The 18,907-nt window shown below is 42.6% G+C and overlaps 1 protein-coding gene across 5 annotated transcripts in view; it reads left to right on the top strand.

Moving 5' to 3' along the window:
• The window catches only part of TERF2IP (TERF2 interacting protein), a 123,295-nt gene that overhangs the window by 98,593 nt on the left and 5,795 nt on the right, over nt 1-18,907 (top strand). For all 5 annotated transcript variants that reach the window (XM_085884954.1, XM_085884951.1, XM_085884950.1 and 2 more), the window contains 2 exons: nt 12,651-12,730; nt 12,981-13,095. In XM_085884954.1, coding sequence (XP_085741080.1) covers nt 12,651-12,730; nt 12,981-13,095 — 195 coding nt within the window. The remainder of the gene's footprint in view (nt 1-12,650; nt 12,731-12,980; nt 13,096-18,907) is intronic.

Below are 18,907 nucleotides of genomic sequence, written 5' to 3'. Positions count from 1 at the left end.
CACGGTAACCTTAGGGCGTCGCTGCGGCGGGCACAGAATTTTCAAGGCAGACGCAAAGGGCCCGCAAGGTGACCACAGGGGGCCCTAAGGCGAACGTGGGCCAGATGGACGGTAACGAGTGGGTATATATCCCAGTTCTTTTTTTAACTGAAGTAAAAATATAACAGTATATATATAACTGAATATACTCTAACTATAATATACCGTGGTGCCCCCAGAATCCGAATGCCCCATTGTTTGAACAAATTGGAATCCGAACAATTTTTTCGAGAAAATTTTGCCCTAAAAACCTCATGCATTTTTAAAAAGCAAACAGAACGAGGCGTTCATGTTTGTTGACGTGTCTCCCCAACCTGTTCGAGCCGCATCTTCACGCTTTGTTCATTCAGTTCGTCGGTGGAAGTGCTCGTGAAAGCATCTCTCGTGTGTCGATCGATACTTTAGGCCTCAGTCACATTTGCTCTACGGCGAGGATACGGCGGCCGTACGCCCTCTGAATTGACAGAAACGTGCGGCGGCCGCAGAGTTTCTGAGGTGGCCTCAGGGTGGCCCTACGCCATATGGCTATATTTTACAGGCCGTAAGGTCGCCTTGGAATTATAACTCAGAGTTATAACTTTCTTCATTTCTACGATCGCCGTAGAAATTCGACAAGCCGAAACAAAAGAACTGGTTAAAAAAAAAAAAATTAACCCATTCCTTACCATCCGTCTGGCCGCACGTTCGGCTTCGGGTCCCCCTGCGGTCACTTTGCGGTGGCCTTGCAGTCTGTGTGACTACCTGCGGGCAACGCAGGGTCGACGCACGGTTCCCCTACGCCCGTCGTGCACCTACGTACGGCCTCCGTGGCAGTCTGCGTCGACCGTGCGTCCACCGTGTGCTACCGCTAGAGATCGGAGTATAGGTGTTTGCCAATACACAGTGGTGCCCCCAGAATCCCAATTTAATTCGTTCCAGGAGGCTGTTCGGATTGCAAAAAGTTCAGATTCCAAAAATATTTTCCCAATAAGAAATAATGGAGTGAATTAATCCGTTCATGGACCCAAAGAAAACCCACTTTCAAGACACTTTAAACTGAAATTCCCCATGTTTAAGGTAAAATAAAATGAGTAATTTACCTTCGGTGGCGGTGTATTGTATGTAAACTGGTACAATCACCACATCCAAAGGTCCACACAGGCTCGTGCTCCGGCCTGGGTTCCGATCGCTCGCGCACTCTGCGAGAGCGCTGCCCCCAGGGCAGCTCATCAAACATGATGCCCGCAGAACCACAATGACTTTCATCAAGCGTATCGGGCTGACGTAATCATGGATATTCCAAATTACAACTGGTTTTGCTGTGAAATTCAATCCTTGCCCGACGGTCCGTCAAACCACGTGATCGGATTGCTTTTTTTGTTATTAATTAAAACACAAGATGATTAAAAAAACAAACATCAGAAATGAAGGTGAAAACATGAGGTAAGGCCGAAGTCACATTTGGCTCGGCGGCCGGAGGGTCTACAAAATGTACGGGCACTAGCAATTATAAAGCGGCCGCAGTATTTCCACGGTCACACAATGTAGCAGTCACATATGTTTTTATTTTTCGGGGAGCTGCACGGCATATTTATAAATTGTGGAGACCGAAAACGTGGGGGTGCCGTACGGTCTTTGATTTGATGTCGCACGGTGACCTTAGGGCTTTCCTGCAGCGGCCATAGAATTTTCAAGGCAGACGCTAGGTGCCCGCAAGGCGACCGCAGGGGGACCTTAAGCCAAACGTGCAGCGAGACGGACGGTAACGAATGGGTTCATTTTTTTTTTTTTTTTACCAGTTCTTTTGTTTCGGCTTGTCGAATTTCTTCGGCGAACGTAGAAATGAAAAAAGTTATAACTCCGCGTTATAATTCCACGGACGGCCTTACGGCCTGTAAAAATATTGCCATACGGCGTAGGGCCGCCCTGAGGCCACCTCAAACTCTGCGGCCGCCGCACGTTTCTGTCAATTCAGAGGGCGTACGGCCGCCGTATAGCAAACGTGACCTAGGCCTAAGGGAGAGGGGAATTGCTGACGCTCCGTCCAACGAGTTGACGCTCTGGACCGCACTGGCTCCGGCGAACTCCTCCTGTCTGTGGCCTCCTCTACGCCCCTTCTCCGGCGGCGGTCCCCACTCAGCCCTCTGGTTCGCCTCTGAGCCCTCCTCCGCGTCCCTGCTCCACTCAGCAACTCGCCATCCTCGCCCCTCAACTTCGACATGAGCTCCGAGCTCCTTCCTCTCCATCGATCGGCTCCCGTCTGCCTTTCCCCGTCTGCTTCGAGCTCTGTCTCCCGACTCTGCTCCACCGACACTGCTCCGTCTCCCGACTCTGCCCCGCCGACACTGCCCCGCCGACACTGCCCCGCCGACACTGCCCCGCCGACACTGCCCCGCCGACACTGCTCCACCGACACTGCCCCGAGCTGCGTTGTGCTCGTGCGTATATAGGCCGGGGGAGGAGTGCATTTGTAAATTTGTGGATCACAGCGGGTTTGGAGGCGGGGCTACACCACCTGATGCTCAGCCATTGGATGGATGAAAAGTGGGCGTGAATGATTCCTGATCCGATTTCTTCTTCGAAAGGATCCCATTCACAACCCATGGCACGATGTTCGGTAGAAAGGCGAAGGTGGTGGGAGCTTGCTGTGGTGGTTTGGGAAGGGTGTTGGTGGTGGCGATTTTGGTTGTTGGCGGGCGTCGTTTGAGAGTGGGGGTGAGGCGATGTTTGCGGGGTGGGGTTGTGGAGGTGAAGGGGCCGAAGGTGGTGGTGGTTTGGTGTAGTTGTTTGGGGCCGTTGTTGGTGGTGGCGATTTGGTTGTTGGGGGATGATTGGTCCAAAATAACGACAGCATAAAGAAAAACGGCTATCTCAAAGGATCGTAGCCCTGTGAACACGGAAATTCCCTCTAAACAACGGTGGGGAAACTATCTGCACATAAACTTAGCATCATAACTGATCTCAGGAACCTTTATGGTGTATTGCGAATTTCCACAGCCGTAACAATATGATCCTGGCATTGTCATCTACTTCTCCACGAATAGAGAAGTTGGTTTCTGAAAAACAGGTTCATCCTTCTCACTGATGTATGTAAATGTCATTCGGACTAAACTTCTGAAACATTCAACTGTACTATTTGGATACTGTCGGCTATTCTCCGTTTACTCGTCTATGAAAACATGACGATGGTGAATAAAGTAAACAGTGAATGTTATTGTGTCATATGAAATCTTATCTTATATATTATGAATTGGGTTTTGAATCTTTTGGGTCACGCGATGTAGAGAGGTTCTGAAATTGGGTCGCCATTAAAAAAAGTTTGAAAACCACTAACGTAATGGAAAGCCTTTAAAGGCAAGTAATTATGCTGATTAATTTATTTAACATTACTTCATGACTACAGTTGCACACAAACTTGAGTCATTGATTTTACCTTAAGTGATACAAAGAAAATGAGTACTATTATCCATTTAAAATGACAGTTTTTCGAACAAATTTGGAAATGAGGGAGCGAAAAAAAAATCCACACCAAATAGTAATTGCACAGTGATACATAAGTAACCTTTGTGTAATTGGTGTAAGCTTTTCCATTAATATTAGGCAGAAACCTACTACATTATACCATTAAAAAGTGAACAAAACATCTGAGATATCTGCCCATTGTAAAGGTGGGTTTTCAGAATACAGTAAGTACCTTGTTGTGGACTCTTGGTCTTGTATTTCTGACAACATGCAACATATTTGCTCAGAACTCGAGAAGTGGGTATGCTTATCATCATCTCATTAGTATAATTTTAAAGCTTATATATTTTCTGCAGATTTAAGAAATGTAGCTATCTAAAATTATTTTGGTGACATGATTTACTTAACTGTTGTTGGTCACACATATTTCGTCATTGTAAAATCTATCTGCTCTTGGAGAGATCATATGAACCTTATTCTATTGCAGAAATGCATCTTTGTGTGGTTGTTGCAGTGTAAGGTCTTCAATCATTGCTAAACTTGATGGGCCAATTTATCATTTTCCCAGGTTTGCTGGACACAAGACCCATTTTGGATTTCCCTATTTAATTTCTCTATTACTTATCACTGGCCTGTCTGTGGCGATGGGAAACAGTTGGAAAAAATAAAAAAACATGTCGGCCCAAAACTATCCAAGCCTGAGACTGAGACACAGGATTGAAACAAAATAGACTCAGCACAAAAAAAAATACACAGGAATGAGCACTCAATACGGAAAACATAAAATCAACGCGGCACAGACGAATCCGGAAATGATTATTTCGTTTTTTTGGAAGCAGGTCACTCGGAGGACCAAGAGAAGCAACAATGACCAGGAAATCTGAAACAGAAGTCCAACGTGTTGGTTGTAATTGTAATCATTGTAATTGTGAACATTCCATATTTAAAGATCCACATCATAAACACGTTGTCACAGGTTATTTCAGAATACTGGAAGATAGAAAATTACGTGCATTCCTTACAAAAGGACCAAATTATAGAGAAAACTAGAAGGAGCAATCAGAGATTGCAGACTATCGCCAGAACTTGTTTTGTGTTGTGTTTGTGTACTGGTGTGTCACGTGATTTATAAGAGGCACAATTAGAACTGCCACTTTGTAACTGCTGGCAGTGATAACCGGGTACCAAGACGTTCTGTTTTGATTGGACACCTGACCCTGACCCATGACATTTTTCATTATTATTCAATTGAATTTAGGATGGAATTAAAATTAATTTGATTCAAATCAAATGGAAGACCAAATAGGTACAGTCCTGCATTGGAGTCATCTGAAAGAACCCAAACAAGCAAAAACAAAAAGCAAAGATGAAATCATCAGCAGGAACCTGGATAGGATTCGCATTTCAGCTGCGACTCCGCGACTCTCAAACCCATCCAGGCACAGCCAAGTGAGCTTTATTCAAAAAAAATTTAAAAATCATAATAATAATAATTCAAAAAACAAAAAGAACCCAGATCAAAAAAATTAAACAATTCTGGCTGCCAGACCATGCGTCCCATCAAGTTGAAATTTAAAACATGTATTCCACATCACTAATAGATGAACTAGGAGGTAAGAAAAGCAGATGGCGAGGACTCAAGAATGGCCTCCCACAGGGGAGTGTGCTCGCACCACTCCTCTTTAACATCTACACCAACGACCAACCAAACAGTGTAGATACCAGCTGTTTCATCTATGCAGACGACCTTGGCATAGGTGCACAAGATGCCGATTTCAAAGTTGTTGAAGAGAGACTTTCCAACGCTCTTGCAGAGTTAACACCCTATTATGAAGAGAACCACCTCCGTGCAAATCCATCCAAGACACAGGTGTGTGTGCCTTCCACCTGCGAAATCGCGAAGCCAAGCGCCACCTGCAGGTCGACTGGTCAGGAATCCCTCTTGAACACTGTGAATACCCAATCTACCTAGGGGTAACCCTAGATAGATGTCTCTCTTTTAAGACTCGTATTGAGAAGACCAAGTGCAAAGTGAGTGCGAGGAACAACATCAGTAAGCTTACTGGTTCAACTTGGGGTGCTAGCCCACAGACATTGAAGTCAACTGCACTAGCTCTTTGCTACTCAATGGCCGAATATCCCTGCCCTGTATGGGAACGAGCTACACATGCAAATAAGCTAGATCCCGTTCTCAATGTTAGCTGCTGCCTCATTACAGGCTGCCTTAAACCAACACCTACGGATCGTCTGTATATCCTGGCAGGCATAGCCCCACCAGAGATACGACGAAGTGCAGCAAGTAAGAAAGAGCGTCAACAACAGGCTACAGATGAAAGACATCCTCTCTTTGGCCATATGCCAGCCCAAAGCCGTCTGAAGTCTAGAAAGAACTTCCTAAGGTATGTCACCCCCCTTGAAACATCAAGCACAAGCAGGGAAAGAGTTATTCAATGGGAAGAAAGACTGAGCAACCTTCCATTAACAACAACAGTGGAGCTAAATGTGAGTGAGGCACTCCCCCCTGGAGCAGATTCAAGCTATGCAATGTGGAAATGCCTGAACAGACTAAGATCTGGTGTTGGACGAACAAAAGTCACTCTCTCCAAATGGGGATACTTAAATAACAGGGATGCTGTGTGTAACTGTGGCACTGAACCACAAACCATGCAGCATCTCCTGACATGCCCCCTGCTGGAACAGCCCTGCACAGCATCGGATTTGGCAGAGTTTAATTATAAGGGTCAGCAATGTGCTCAGCTTTGGCTGAACCACATCTTGCCATGTGTACTGTAACTGCTGTTTTTGTGGACACGATAAGTAAGTAAATAGATCATAATTTTGAATTTTCAAGTTGATTGATTAAGCGGTTCCAGAGAAAGCATCATTTAATATTTTCTTCAATCCAATATGGCTGCTAAACCATGTGACCTATAAATTATTCCTTAACAAAGTTGTGCACCCAAGGCGGGGAACATTTCTTTTTAGTTTCCGCTGGATCTGTCCAGCCGTTCTGAAGAAGATTTTTTTTATAGCTTTTAGGGTAAATCCAATATGGCTCCCAAACTATGATGTCATGTGTGTGAAACTTTTGTTCCTCATGGATAGCTGATCATACCTGCAAAGTTTTGCCTCAATCTGTTCAGCCACTTCAGAGAAGATTTTTGAAGGTAATTTTTTTTTAACAATATGGCTGCCAAATCACATGACCGATGTCATCATTTTTTTCTGTGGACCATTTTATCCCGAGATGACTCAAAAAATTTCATACTGATCAGATGTGTTCTACAAATGCAATTATGATGTCACAAACGCACTGATGGTGAAAATTTAGTCTCAATCCGAGAAGCGGTTGCGGAGAAAAACACGAAAGTTCTGTGCGGACAGACACAGACAGACAGACAGACAGAAAAACAGACTCAAACGCAATACCCTCTCCTTCAGCGAGGATAATAAAATGATGAACTGGAATAAAGCAATGGAACTTATCCCTCAGACTGGCAAGCAGCAGCTTCTTCATTCTGCAGATCTGGATAAAATCTCAAACTGGTCCAACACGTGGAACATGTCTTTCAATCCTGACAAATCTCACACTCTCACTATGTCTCTCCGAAAGGACCGTTTGGAACCCCCCCTCCCCCCTATCTACTTTCTCAACAATCCTTTTGAAGAAGTCCTTTCATTCAAGCTGCTGGGTCTCACTATCTGCCATGATCTTTCCTGGGAAAGCCACATTTCCAACCTGGCCTCCAAAGCCAGTTGCCGACTGGGCATCCTCCGTCGTGCAAAGTCCTTCCTCAGCCCACCTGAGCTCTTGAGCACATACAAAGCTTTCGTCCGCAGCCTAATGGAGTTCTGCTCTCCCATCTGTGCTGGTGCTCCCACCTCTCACCTTCATGCTGTGGAAACCAAGGCATTTAGGATCATTGGTATCTCTCACGATGAGGCTGAGTCTATGAGCCTCTCACTCTCTCACTGCAGGCAGGTCAGTGGTCTTTCTGTCTTCCAATGTCTCCTCTCCGGTCTTCTCCTCCTGCTCTGTCTGCGATATCCCCCCCTCCCCCTATTTCCGCAAGGCGCTCAAGGTCCACCAGCAACCCCCTTCTGGTGAAATTGCCAAAATCACGAATCGCTGCTCACCTTCACTCTTTCATTCGTCTTTTTTCTGGTCTTTGGAATAAACTCCCTCACTCTATTCAATCCCATTCTTCCCTCCAGGTCTTCAAAACATCTGTTCACCACCACCTCATATCTTCCTCCAGATCCTTGATTTTTCTACCCCCGTTAATCCACCCCAAACCCACCTTCTTCAAATTCCCTGCTTTCCTTCCTGAAAGTCCCTGCAATGTCCATCTTGTATACCCCGTGTTCCGTGCCCCATCCCTCTCCCCCAGATCTCCTAATGTCTCTGTTCTCCACTGTTTTATCCTTCCCTCTCCCGCCGCTCTTGTCTCCTGCCCCCCTTGTTGTGTGTTGGCTCTCTTTAGCCTCGCCAATGTATACAAAAAACAATAACAAAAAATGCAATGGAACTTATCATGATAGGACTGCTACAATGGTTGAGAGAACAAACTTAGAAACACAAAGTACCAAACACACAGATGGGTTTATGGTTGGAGGAGGTAGAGAAACATGTTAAAAGGAGAATTGTTAATTTGAAAAGAAAAGATTGAATCGATAATCCAAATGTAATTTTAAGCAATTCAGACACAAGTCATTATCTAAAACAGCTTTAAGCACAAATTGTTATTGTTCAAATTGACAAAGCAAATAATGATATTGAATTTCTGTGCAAAACATTCTACATTCAAACACTTTTGGAAGAACTGGGCTTACAGACTGAACTCTCAAAGACCTACAAAATAAGTAACGATAACAAAAGACTTTATATAACACCATATAAATCATAAAAATTCAATACAAATAGTAAAAATATTATTAACAAGATATTTATATAAATAAATCATTAAAAAAATATATACATTTTGATTTTAAAATTTAAACCCATTTCAGTAGTTGCTCGGACAAGGAAGCATGCAAGAAAAAAAACGTTTACAAATAACTGTTTGAATATTTGAATAACAGTTTGATCCAGAGGTGAATGGTGGTTGTGCTGGTTGGTGGGCATGTTATATTTAAGGCAAGATGTGCATGATTTAATGTATTATCATATAATGGAATGTGTGATGAGAGTTGTAACTATGTGATAATACATTAAATCCTCTAGCGAGTGAAGTCTGATTAGTGATGTTGCATTGATCGGTTGACTGATTACCTGGACGCAACTGAGGTTGTGGATATGCTGATGTAGGTAATCTACTGATGTGGATCTGTGACTGAGGTTGTGGATCTTCCATTTGGAGAAGTTCTGGGCTGAAAGGATCAAAACCTTGAGGAAGAACGGTGTCCAGCTGATGATCCGTGCGGTTGGGAAACCATTCAATTACTTTTAGGTTGAGGTTCTTACTTTAGGTAAGGGAGCTATGTTTTGATGTTTACAATTTAAATGAAGTTGAATATCAGATATTGTGAAATGAACATCATTTACAGCATTCCTTTAAATTATATTATCTTTCAGGAATAGGTGCGTGCGTGTGCGCTCCATTTCGAGCCTTCGGCCTCGTATTATAAAATAAGCTTTGGCATTGATAGCGATAAATTTGTCCAGGCTGTTGAAGAGCTAGCAGGTCATTGCTTTCCATTGCAGTTTTGAGACAAACACCTTTATAAACATTCACAAAGTATATGTATATAATATATATATATATATATATATATATGTATATGTATATGTATATGTATATGTATATGTATATGTATATGTATATATATATGTATATATATATATATATATATATATATATATATATATATATATATATATATATATATATATATATATATATATATATATTGTTGCGGATTCGCGCCCGCCGGCGTGCGAGCGGCCACGTAACTCTGATTGCGGCACGTCGCCCACCGGACGGACAATCCCGTCGTGACCCTCTCGGACTAACGCCGGGAACTAGTCACGGGTGGGCCTTTCGGCCTCACCACGATCGTGCCAATCGGCCCCCCGCGTGGGATAGGGTTGCTCGCCAAATTCGACCTACCTAAGTACCCACACGGAGGGTAGACCGGGCGATCGCACCTTGCCGCAGGTCGACTTCGGACACGGGCCACTTTAAGCGACCCGTTCCGTACTATCGGGATAACCGAGCGGTGTTATCGTCAACCCCGACGGTTCGATTAATTATCGGGCGTTTTAGCCCACGACCAACCCTTTACGTGAAGTAAGATGGAGATTCAATAAAGGAAAAGACGAAGCGAAACGGGAAAAACAGTTCAACATGAAGCACATTTATTTCGCGATGGCACACGGATAGCACACATATACAATTATACACCAAAAGCAAATGTAAAAGAAGAAACACCACAAAAATGCACAAAAAGCAAATGTAAAAGTGAAACACAATGCAGATCTACCACCGACTACCGAGCACACGGCAACACTTATACAGTTTTACTTCACAGACGGCGCCGACAACACATATACTCAAAGCAAAAGAAAAAGGGACCACCCTCAACGATGATGGGGGCAGACGGGCCTGGGGCCGAGACCGCGTCGAGCCTACCCGTCTGGTGATGAGCCGCAAAATGGCGGTGGCGCCCCGACTCCGCGGGCCTCGCGGACAGTGTCTGGAATGGGGTGGGAACGGGGCCCCCTTCTCACACTATCTCAGCGCGGGGGGAAACAGGAGGGGGTTGTTGATGCTCGGGGGGATGAGGATATCTCGCTGGCTCGGGTCCCGCGACGAGCGTCTCCACCGCGACCTCGGTCGCGTTATCGGCCTCCCCTCTCCGCAGCTCCCCGACTCTGACACGAGCGCCCTCTCGACTGCCTTCGCCGCCGCCACCTCTCCAACTCTCCCACTCGCCACAGCTCCGTCCAACTGCTTTCTCCGACTCTTCTCTTCTCCACTCTCCTTGACTGACTCTTTCCAACTCCTCTCCGACTCTTCCCAACTCAACTCAACTTGACTGACTCCTTCCAACTCTTCCCAACTCGGCGAGCGAACGTGGCCCTTTATAGCCCCCGGGCTTCGCTCCTTCACCTTCGACCCTTTACCTCTGGCTGGCTCCCCATTGGACAGAGGAAAAGTGGGCGTGAATGCTTTTTGATCCACGAATCTGCATATAGCGATTATACTCCGACGCACCTGGAGGCGGGGCCAAATCGCCCCACGCTCGCCGATAGGACGGAACAGAAGTGGGAGTGAATTGTTTTTGATCCGATTTCTTCGGAAAGGCTGGTGTTTTTGCACCCGCTGCTCGGTGCGCGCCCTGCACGAGTCCAGGATCGGCGCCCACAAGCGGCGCGGGAATGGCGGTGATGCGATGGTTGCGAGAGCGAGATGTGACGGCAAGGGTCGTGGCTGTTGTTGTGAAGCGGCGTTGCGGTTGGTGGTTGTTGTGTGATGGCTGTTGAGACGTGGTTGGTGGTGGTTGTGGTGGTAGTAATGGCGGCTGGTCCAAAATAAAGATAGTAAAAGAAAAACGGCTATCGAGAGGGGTCGCAGCCCGAATGAATGACATTTATTCCCTCTAAACAACGGGTTTGGGCCTAACTACACATATACTTACAGAGATATCTCACCTAAGGGACCTGAATGGTGGTTTGCGAATTTCGTCAACCACAACAATATATATATATATATATATATATATATATATATATATATATGTATATGTATATATATATATATATGCATATGAATATATATATATATATATATATATATATGTATGTATATATATATATATATGTATATATATGTATATATATATATATATATATATATATATATATATGTATATATATATATATATGTATATATATATATATATATGTATATATATATATATATATATGTATATATATGTATATATATATATATATGTATATATATGTATATATATATATATATGTATATATATGTATATATATATATATATATATATGTATATGTATATATATATATATATATATATATATATATGTATATGTATATATATATATATATATATATATATATATATATATATATATATATATATATATATATGTATATGTATACATATCTTCTTCTTCTTCTTTCGGCTGCTCCCGTTCGGGGTCGCCACAGCGGATCATCCATATGATCCGCATGGTGATTTGGCACATATTTTACGCCGGATGCCCTGCCTGACGCAACCCTGGTCGCCTCTTACGACACAGGGATATGGTACACCTATTTTAACCGGGGTATACACCGGCCCAGTGCACTGGTACTCATTTCGCCGACCTCGGAAGGATGACAGGCTGAGTCAACCCCCTGGTGTATTAATTCAGTGGCCCAACGGGGCTTGAACTCGGGACCTTTTGGATCCCAAGCCGCTGCCCTAACCACTGCGCCAACACCAGGCTATATAATATATAATATATATATATATATATATATATATATATATATATATATATATGTGTATGTATGTTCCCGAAATATAATATATAATATAATATATATAGAAATATAATATATATATATATAATATATATAGTCCGATAATATATATATAATAATATATATATATATATATATATATATATATATATTTCTACCCTCAATCATTAACTGTGGGATAAAACCATCAATGGCATTCAATATCCAAATTTGGGAAATAAATTTTTTTAAAAATGACAGTTTTTAAGCATTTTCCTGAAATAAAGAAAAACCAAATCATTTTTGACTGATATCTGTATCAATTTTGAATATCATATCTCAGTCCTACAATTATCTAAATTTTGATTGGAAACTTGTTCATGGCAGATTATTATTAGATATGTTCTTCGTGTCTTGTTTGCTATAGTTTTAGCACGTAGTACTTTTGAGGTTTCTTGATTCTTGTTACCTATCCTTCATTCTTCTTTCTGTTGACCCTCCCCCCTTTATACATTTCTTCCATATTTTTTTATAATAAATAAACAAATGTGGATTGATAAAATATGTAGCAGCTGGACTTTCACTTTGTAATTTCTCTATTTCAGTCTGAGCATCTATTTGGTAAATGCTTTCCACTCATCAGAGCAGTTACATTTCTGATTGTAACCAAATTGCATTGTACTGTAACAGACAGCCATTCAGATGAGAAGATGGATGACAAAGACGAATCTAACCCAGAAGATTGGCACACTGCCATAGATACTCTTCAGGTATGTGGTGAAAACTCTGATTTTTCTTCAACATCGAAGTCATTGCTTAAATGAGACAAGTACAAACAAAGTGCAACGTTGTTTATTGGTAAAATACCTTTTGTTGCAAAAGTTTTGTTTGGAATAATATATTCCCTTGGATTGAATATTTTAAAGGCTTATATGGTGGTGTGATACACTTGTACCATTTGCAGATACTATTACCAAGTTATTGTATGCGCTCAGCAATAAGTGTCTGTTTGTACACCAGTGGCTGATGTTCGAGACCAATGCTGAACTCAACACTGTTGTGCATGCTCTGCTTCGGAGCAATGGGAATGTGAAAGCTACAAAGAATCTTCTCATTTCTGGCTCACCACCTCCTGGTAAGCCAGCATTTCCTTTCACTTCCTCTGCCCACATAGTGTATGTCCCATTGATATCTCAGTTATTTTCCATTGAAACAATTGCAATTATTAAATACTATCAAATACCACCTATTGCTTTGCTGATGGGAATTCCAAGAGAGGGGGGAGGGGTAGAGAGAGATGGGGAGGGAGAGGGGGAGGGACGGAGAAGGAGGGAGAAGGAGAGAGAGAGAGGGAAAGAGCACGAGGAGTGGGAGGGAGAGGGGGAGAGAGAGGAGGGGGAGAGAGAGGAGTGGGAGAGACAAAGGAGTGGGAGAGAGAGGGGGAGAGAGGAGAGTGGGAGCGAGCGAGGGAGAGCGAGGGACAGAGGAGTGGGAGCAAGCAAGGGAGGGAGAGGGAGAGAGGAATGGGAGTGAGCGATGGAGGGAGAGGGAGAGAGGAGTGGGAGCGAGCGATGGAGTGGGAGCGTGGGAGCAAGGGAGGGAGGGAGAGGGAGAGAGACAGAGAGACTTTTACATCCTTTTATTATAAAAGTACAAACATTTCACGAGGCAAATTTAAACAAAGAAAAATTATTCAGGCACCATTTGCCTGAGGTTCATAAAAGTATCAACACATGAAAAACTAGAGGGGGAGCACTCGGTAGAGTGCAAAACCTCCGCCGCCAATACTGCTGGGTCACTTAAGTGAACCTGATATCCTATTCATTGTAGGTCAGAACGGATCACTCGACTGAACCACGATTGAATAAACTAAACTAGATCGACGCGCATGTAGAAATACCAAAAAAAAAAAATCGAAATTATTTTGAAAAAAAAGTTGCAAATTTTTTTTTCTCTAACAATTTTTTTTTGGGGGGGGGGGGGGTTGGAAATCACTTAAAACATGTAGAAATGCAAAAAACAAAAAATTCAAATATTTTTCAAATAAAATGAAATTTTTTTGAAAAAAAGTTGCAAAATTTTCTTCTTTTTCTCGAACAATTTTTTTTGGGGGGGGGTTGGAAATCACTTTAAACATGTAGAAATGCAAAAACAAAAATTCAAATATTATTTCAAAATGGCCGCCATAGCGGCCATATTGGACTTTGGACCAAGTCCAAAATCTAATGGCATGATCCTTGGACCATACCGAATCCCCCCACCAAGTTTCGTCGAAATCCGTCCAGGAGTTTTTCCGTAATACTGTTCACAAACAAACAAACAAACAAACAGATGAGTGAAAACAGTAACCTCCGTCCATCTTCGATGGCGGAGTAAGTTAACAAGTGCCATTTCTCAAGTACAGGTCCTCAAGCTCGGTCAGATAAACAATGAAAGTTCAAAGATCAATAATATTGTTGCAACTTCACAAAGAAATGTGAACGTCTTTCTCAATATATTTACACAAGACACCACCATTGCACCATGTCTTCAAACACAGGAAGACTACCCTTGTTTACATGATGTACATGTTCTAGTTTTCTCCGAGCAGACACCATGCCTTTGAAACAAAGTGCATTTTCATTTTTCTTATTCACCAATCTGGCTTTTCTGGTCTTATAAGATGCAAGCTTAGCAGTTCCAATTAAAAAATTCAAGCGTTGAAAACGAGCCCATAAATAAAGACTGGAAAGGAAAAAAGCTTTTTACAATGACAAAAAATGCGACTCAGGTACAGAAACAGAGGTGACAACCTCTTGCATTCAATAAACGCATGATTCATATTTTCGATACTCCTACAAAAGTGGCATGAGTTAGACACAGAGGGGTTAAACTTCTGTTGTAAAACCTGTGTGGCCAGGGCTTGATGGACAGTCTCCAATTTCAGTCTTCCGTGTGACCAATGGTCGGAGATCTATACATCACCTTCCAATTGGGAGTAAGGAAAGCTCCTGCAGCTAAAGTCATTTTCCAATGGATTCTTAACGGTGCCGTGCAGCCCGGGAAACACACTTCGACAAATTTCATATATTCTTTTTTTTTTTCCATGACGTGGAACACACCATACTCGTCACTGTTTGAAGAGAACACGTCACGGTGTTTTTGGGCAGTGATTGAAAGCTCAGGAAAATTTTGGTGAAAATCCACTTCTTCACTTACCCCATTCCACCCAATATTTAAATGTAGGAAAGTCTGGGTTACTTTCCTCATGACCTCATCCACTACTCTTATTGAATGCAATCCAATTTTTTTTATAAACCGAGCCAGCAGGCAACCATCGTTTCAAGGAAGGCTCCGTAAGATCTCGCACTTTATTTATTCCACTATTTGTAAAGTACTTTATGAATGATCGTCTGGTAGATATTCCAGCAAATAAGAAGTTTTGGAATAGTGGCTCATGCACAAATTTCCTGGCATTGTACGAGATCTCTAGCTGCTGCACTCCAAGAGCTTGCCAAGCATTCAGAAGAGATTGATGAAATGCAGGGAGCCGAGCTCTATCAACCTGCTTCAGGTCCATGAGGAAGAGTTCCCGGTCATAGTCCAATCCACCTGTTTGCCGAAGCAAGGTATTGGTGAGAGGACGCCAGGACACTACTTCACCATATAGTAGACGTTTTATTGCCATGAGTCGAAAAGCCATTATTCGACTCGGGATGTGCACCAAGTTTTGGCCGCAAGACAATCGTGGCCTGCACAATACATCTGGCTTGAGCCAGTGGTGGCCTCCCCAGAAAAAAATCAATCAGACTCTTCTGAATGCTTGTGATCACAGCTTGAGGAGGCTGGAGTGCAATGACCTTGTGCAATGATCACGGTTGGAAGTATTAGGTTACTTATGATTGTTACCCGGGCCTAAAGTGACAAGAACTGGAGCATTCCTTTCCACCTTGATAGTTTCTGTTTAACGTTGTCGAGGAAACCATCCCAATTCCTTTGCATGTAGCTCTTAGTTCCCAGATGGATTCCTAAGTATTTAACCCCATCCGTTTTCCATAACATTCCTCCTTGAAGAGTTGGGAGAAGTGCACATGAACAATGTGATGAGGAGGGTGTATCTGGGCATAGGCAAAGAGCTACACTCTTGTTCCAATTTACTCCAGCTGATGAGGCAAGTTCAAATTTGCAAGACAATGGGATAGCTCACTGACATCTTTTGGGTTGTTGACCACAACACACAGGTCATCTGCATAAGCTGAAATAACATTGTTCGCACTGTTTGACAAGGATAACCCAGACCAGGAGGTGCAAAGGATAGCCAGTAGGGGTTCAACGGAAAGTGTGTACAACATGCCTGACAGTGGACAACGCTGACGGATACCACGCTTAAAAGGAAAAAGGATGACACAAACTATTATTTACTTTCAGCAGGCATGATGCATTTCTGTACAAAAGTTTTATGCAAGATATTAATTTTTCCCCACAACCTGCTCTAGTAAGGACGGCAAATAAGAACGAATGATCCACACTGTCAAAGGCTTTTTCCTGATCCAGGAGTAACAACCCAAAACCATGAGGCACGGTTTGACCAATGGCAATTAAATCTCTAACCAAAAAAATACTGTCATAGATGGATCGTCCAGGTATGCAATATGTTTGTTCATTTCCAATCAGGAGAGAGATGACATTTTTAAGACTCATTGCAAGCACTTTTGACACAATCTTATAATCATTGTTTAACAATGACGGGCCACCAGTTTGTAATCTCCTGCAAATCCCCTTTCTTTGGGAGGAGACACAAAACTGCTCTCCTGTAGCTCAGGAGTAATTCACCATGATCTAGGCTTTCAAGCAGGGTCTCCATTAGAGCAGGACCCAGAATATTCTAAAAATATTTGTAAAATTCAGTAGGAAGTTCGTCAAGTCCAGGGGCTTTGCCATCCTCAAGTAGTTTTGATGCCGCAGTGAGCTTTTCAAAAGAAATGTCACATTCAAGTTGCTGTTGCTGTTCTTGAGAAAGGGATGGGAGAAGTTCAATCACCTCATTTATAATCGTTTTGTCCACAGTTCTCGGTGTAAACAGATTTGAATAGAAATCGTGCATTGAGTGTTTAATGTCACTCTGGCAAGTCAGAACACCGTTAGGAGAGTGTAAACTGTGAATCTGCCGAGAGGTCTTGACAGCCTTCTCAAGGTTGAATAATTCCTTATTTGGAGTCTCCAGTTGAATTATGCTCATCCGAAGATGAACCATTGCTCCAGCCACACGCTCCTTGACTAGTTCAGCCAGTAGAGTCTTTTTTTTCCACCAACTGCTGATTGTGATCACTTCCACTGGATGTTCCAGCTTCTTGTTCATATTTAATTAAATCTGCTTTGAGAGCACTTATCAAACCAGATGCATTACTGGTGGTATGTGAGCAACATTGTTGACACAAAATCCGAATTTGGGATTTTGTACAATCCCACCACTGTCGCGTCTTAGGATAGGAACACTTTTGTTGTTCTAACTTCTCCCATACCAGTCTGAAGGCATTTTCAAACTGTACATCTTGTAATAATTTAACATTTAAAGTCCAGTATGCACTATTTACAGCAATGAAAGAGTAATAACATACATTCCATTATAATCATATGGTGATCAGAAAAGCCAGATGGACTTATGCTTGTTCTCTGAACCAGATTCACCATTCCCTGGTTTACATACAGTCTGTCCAGTCGGCCCGTGGTTATCTGGTTCTTTGAACAGCACACCCATGTATATTGACGGGTGTTGGGATTTTGCAGACGCCAAACATCCCGAAATTTAAATTTTTTACAAGTTTTGCCAAAAACCATTGCACTGGGTGGATGGGGCTCAGGAGTATTCCTGTCCAGTCGGGGGTTGAGTGTGCAGTTATAATCTCCCCCCCCATACAAATTAGACTAGTCAAGTCAACAGTGTTTAAAAAACCTGCCAACTTTGGAAGGAATAGAATCCTTTCAGCACTGTCTCTGAGGAAATACACATCAATAATACAATTTTTTTTGATAACTGCTAATCAATTCCACGGCAATAAAGAAGCCTTTCTTTACAAACCACCCGACAATAAATCTCCGAGGGTTGGATTCTAGGGTGCACAATAATTGCCACACCTGCCTTAGCATCTTCAAAGGCACTGGAGAAAAAAAGGCAACCTTTAAAAACCCTGCGCCACTCGTCCTCACAAGGTTGGTTGGTGTGTCTCTCTTGTAACATTAGAATATCGATTTTTTTTTCTTTCTTAAACATCTGCAACACCTCGAGGCGACGCACACAACTGCGGCCTCCATTTATGTTGAGGGATGTTAGGGTTCATTAACTGTTTGTTAGGGTTAGGGTTAGTTTTTTTTAAACTCTAACAAAACCCTACCACCTTCATTCACTTTTTTTTTAACACTATTACTACTCTTGGAGTTCTTTTCCGGCCTTGGTGGCACACTTCCTCAACCGCTGGAATTGAGGTTCTGAGATCCTGACTTGCTGAGGTTTGTGAATCTTTTTCGCAGTTTTTAGAAAGGCATGGATATTCGGGAAAAAAATCCCGAATTCTCACATGCCTTTTCCTGAAGGTTTCATTTAAAAATTTAAGAATTTAGTCTTCTGTTACCATGTTGTCTCCATCATCCTCTTGGGCACAACACCCACTAACTGACAGGGTAGAAGAGGGATCATTGAAGTCAGCCTCATCATCTCTGTCATTCTCTTCCTGATCCAAACTTATTTCTCAGGCACAAATCTCCATAGAATTTGAACCATCGGTCTTTTCATTCCCATTTCGCTGCCCACTATCACATGCAGCTTCCTTCTTTCCATCCCTTGCATTTTGTTCCACAAGGGTAGGATTACAGATTTCCTCTGAGGGGCTTTCCGGCTTATCTGCCTTGTCATCACAAACGCACACCTTTGTGCACACCTCAATGACAAATTCCTTTTTATCACTGCAGAG

This window comes from Eptatretus burgeri, chromosome 6 (assembly GCF_056783735.1).
Source record: "Eptatretus burgeri isolate ZD-2024b chromosome 6, Ebu_testis_v1, whole genome shotgun sequence".
NCBI classification, from domain to species: domain Eukaryota; kingdom Metazoa; phylum Chordata; class Myxini; order Myxiniformes; family Myxinidae; genus Eptatretus; species Eptatretus burgeri.
The sequence above is the reverse complement of the archived record's forward strand: the minus strand, read 5'-3'. Positions and strand labels throughout refer to the sequence as shown.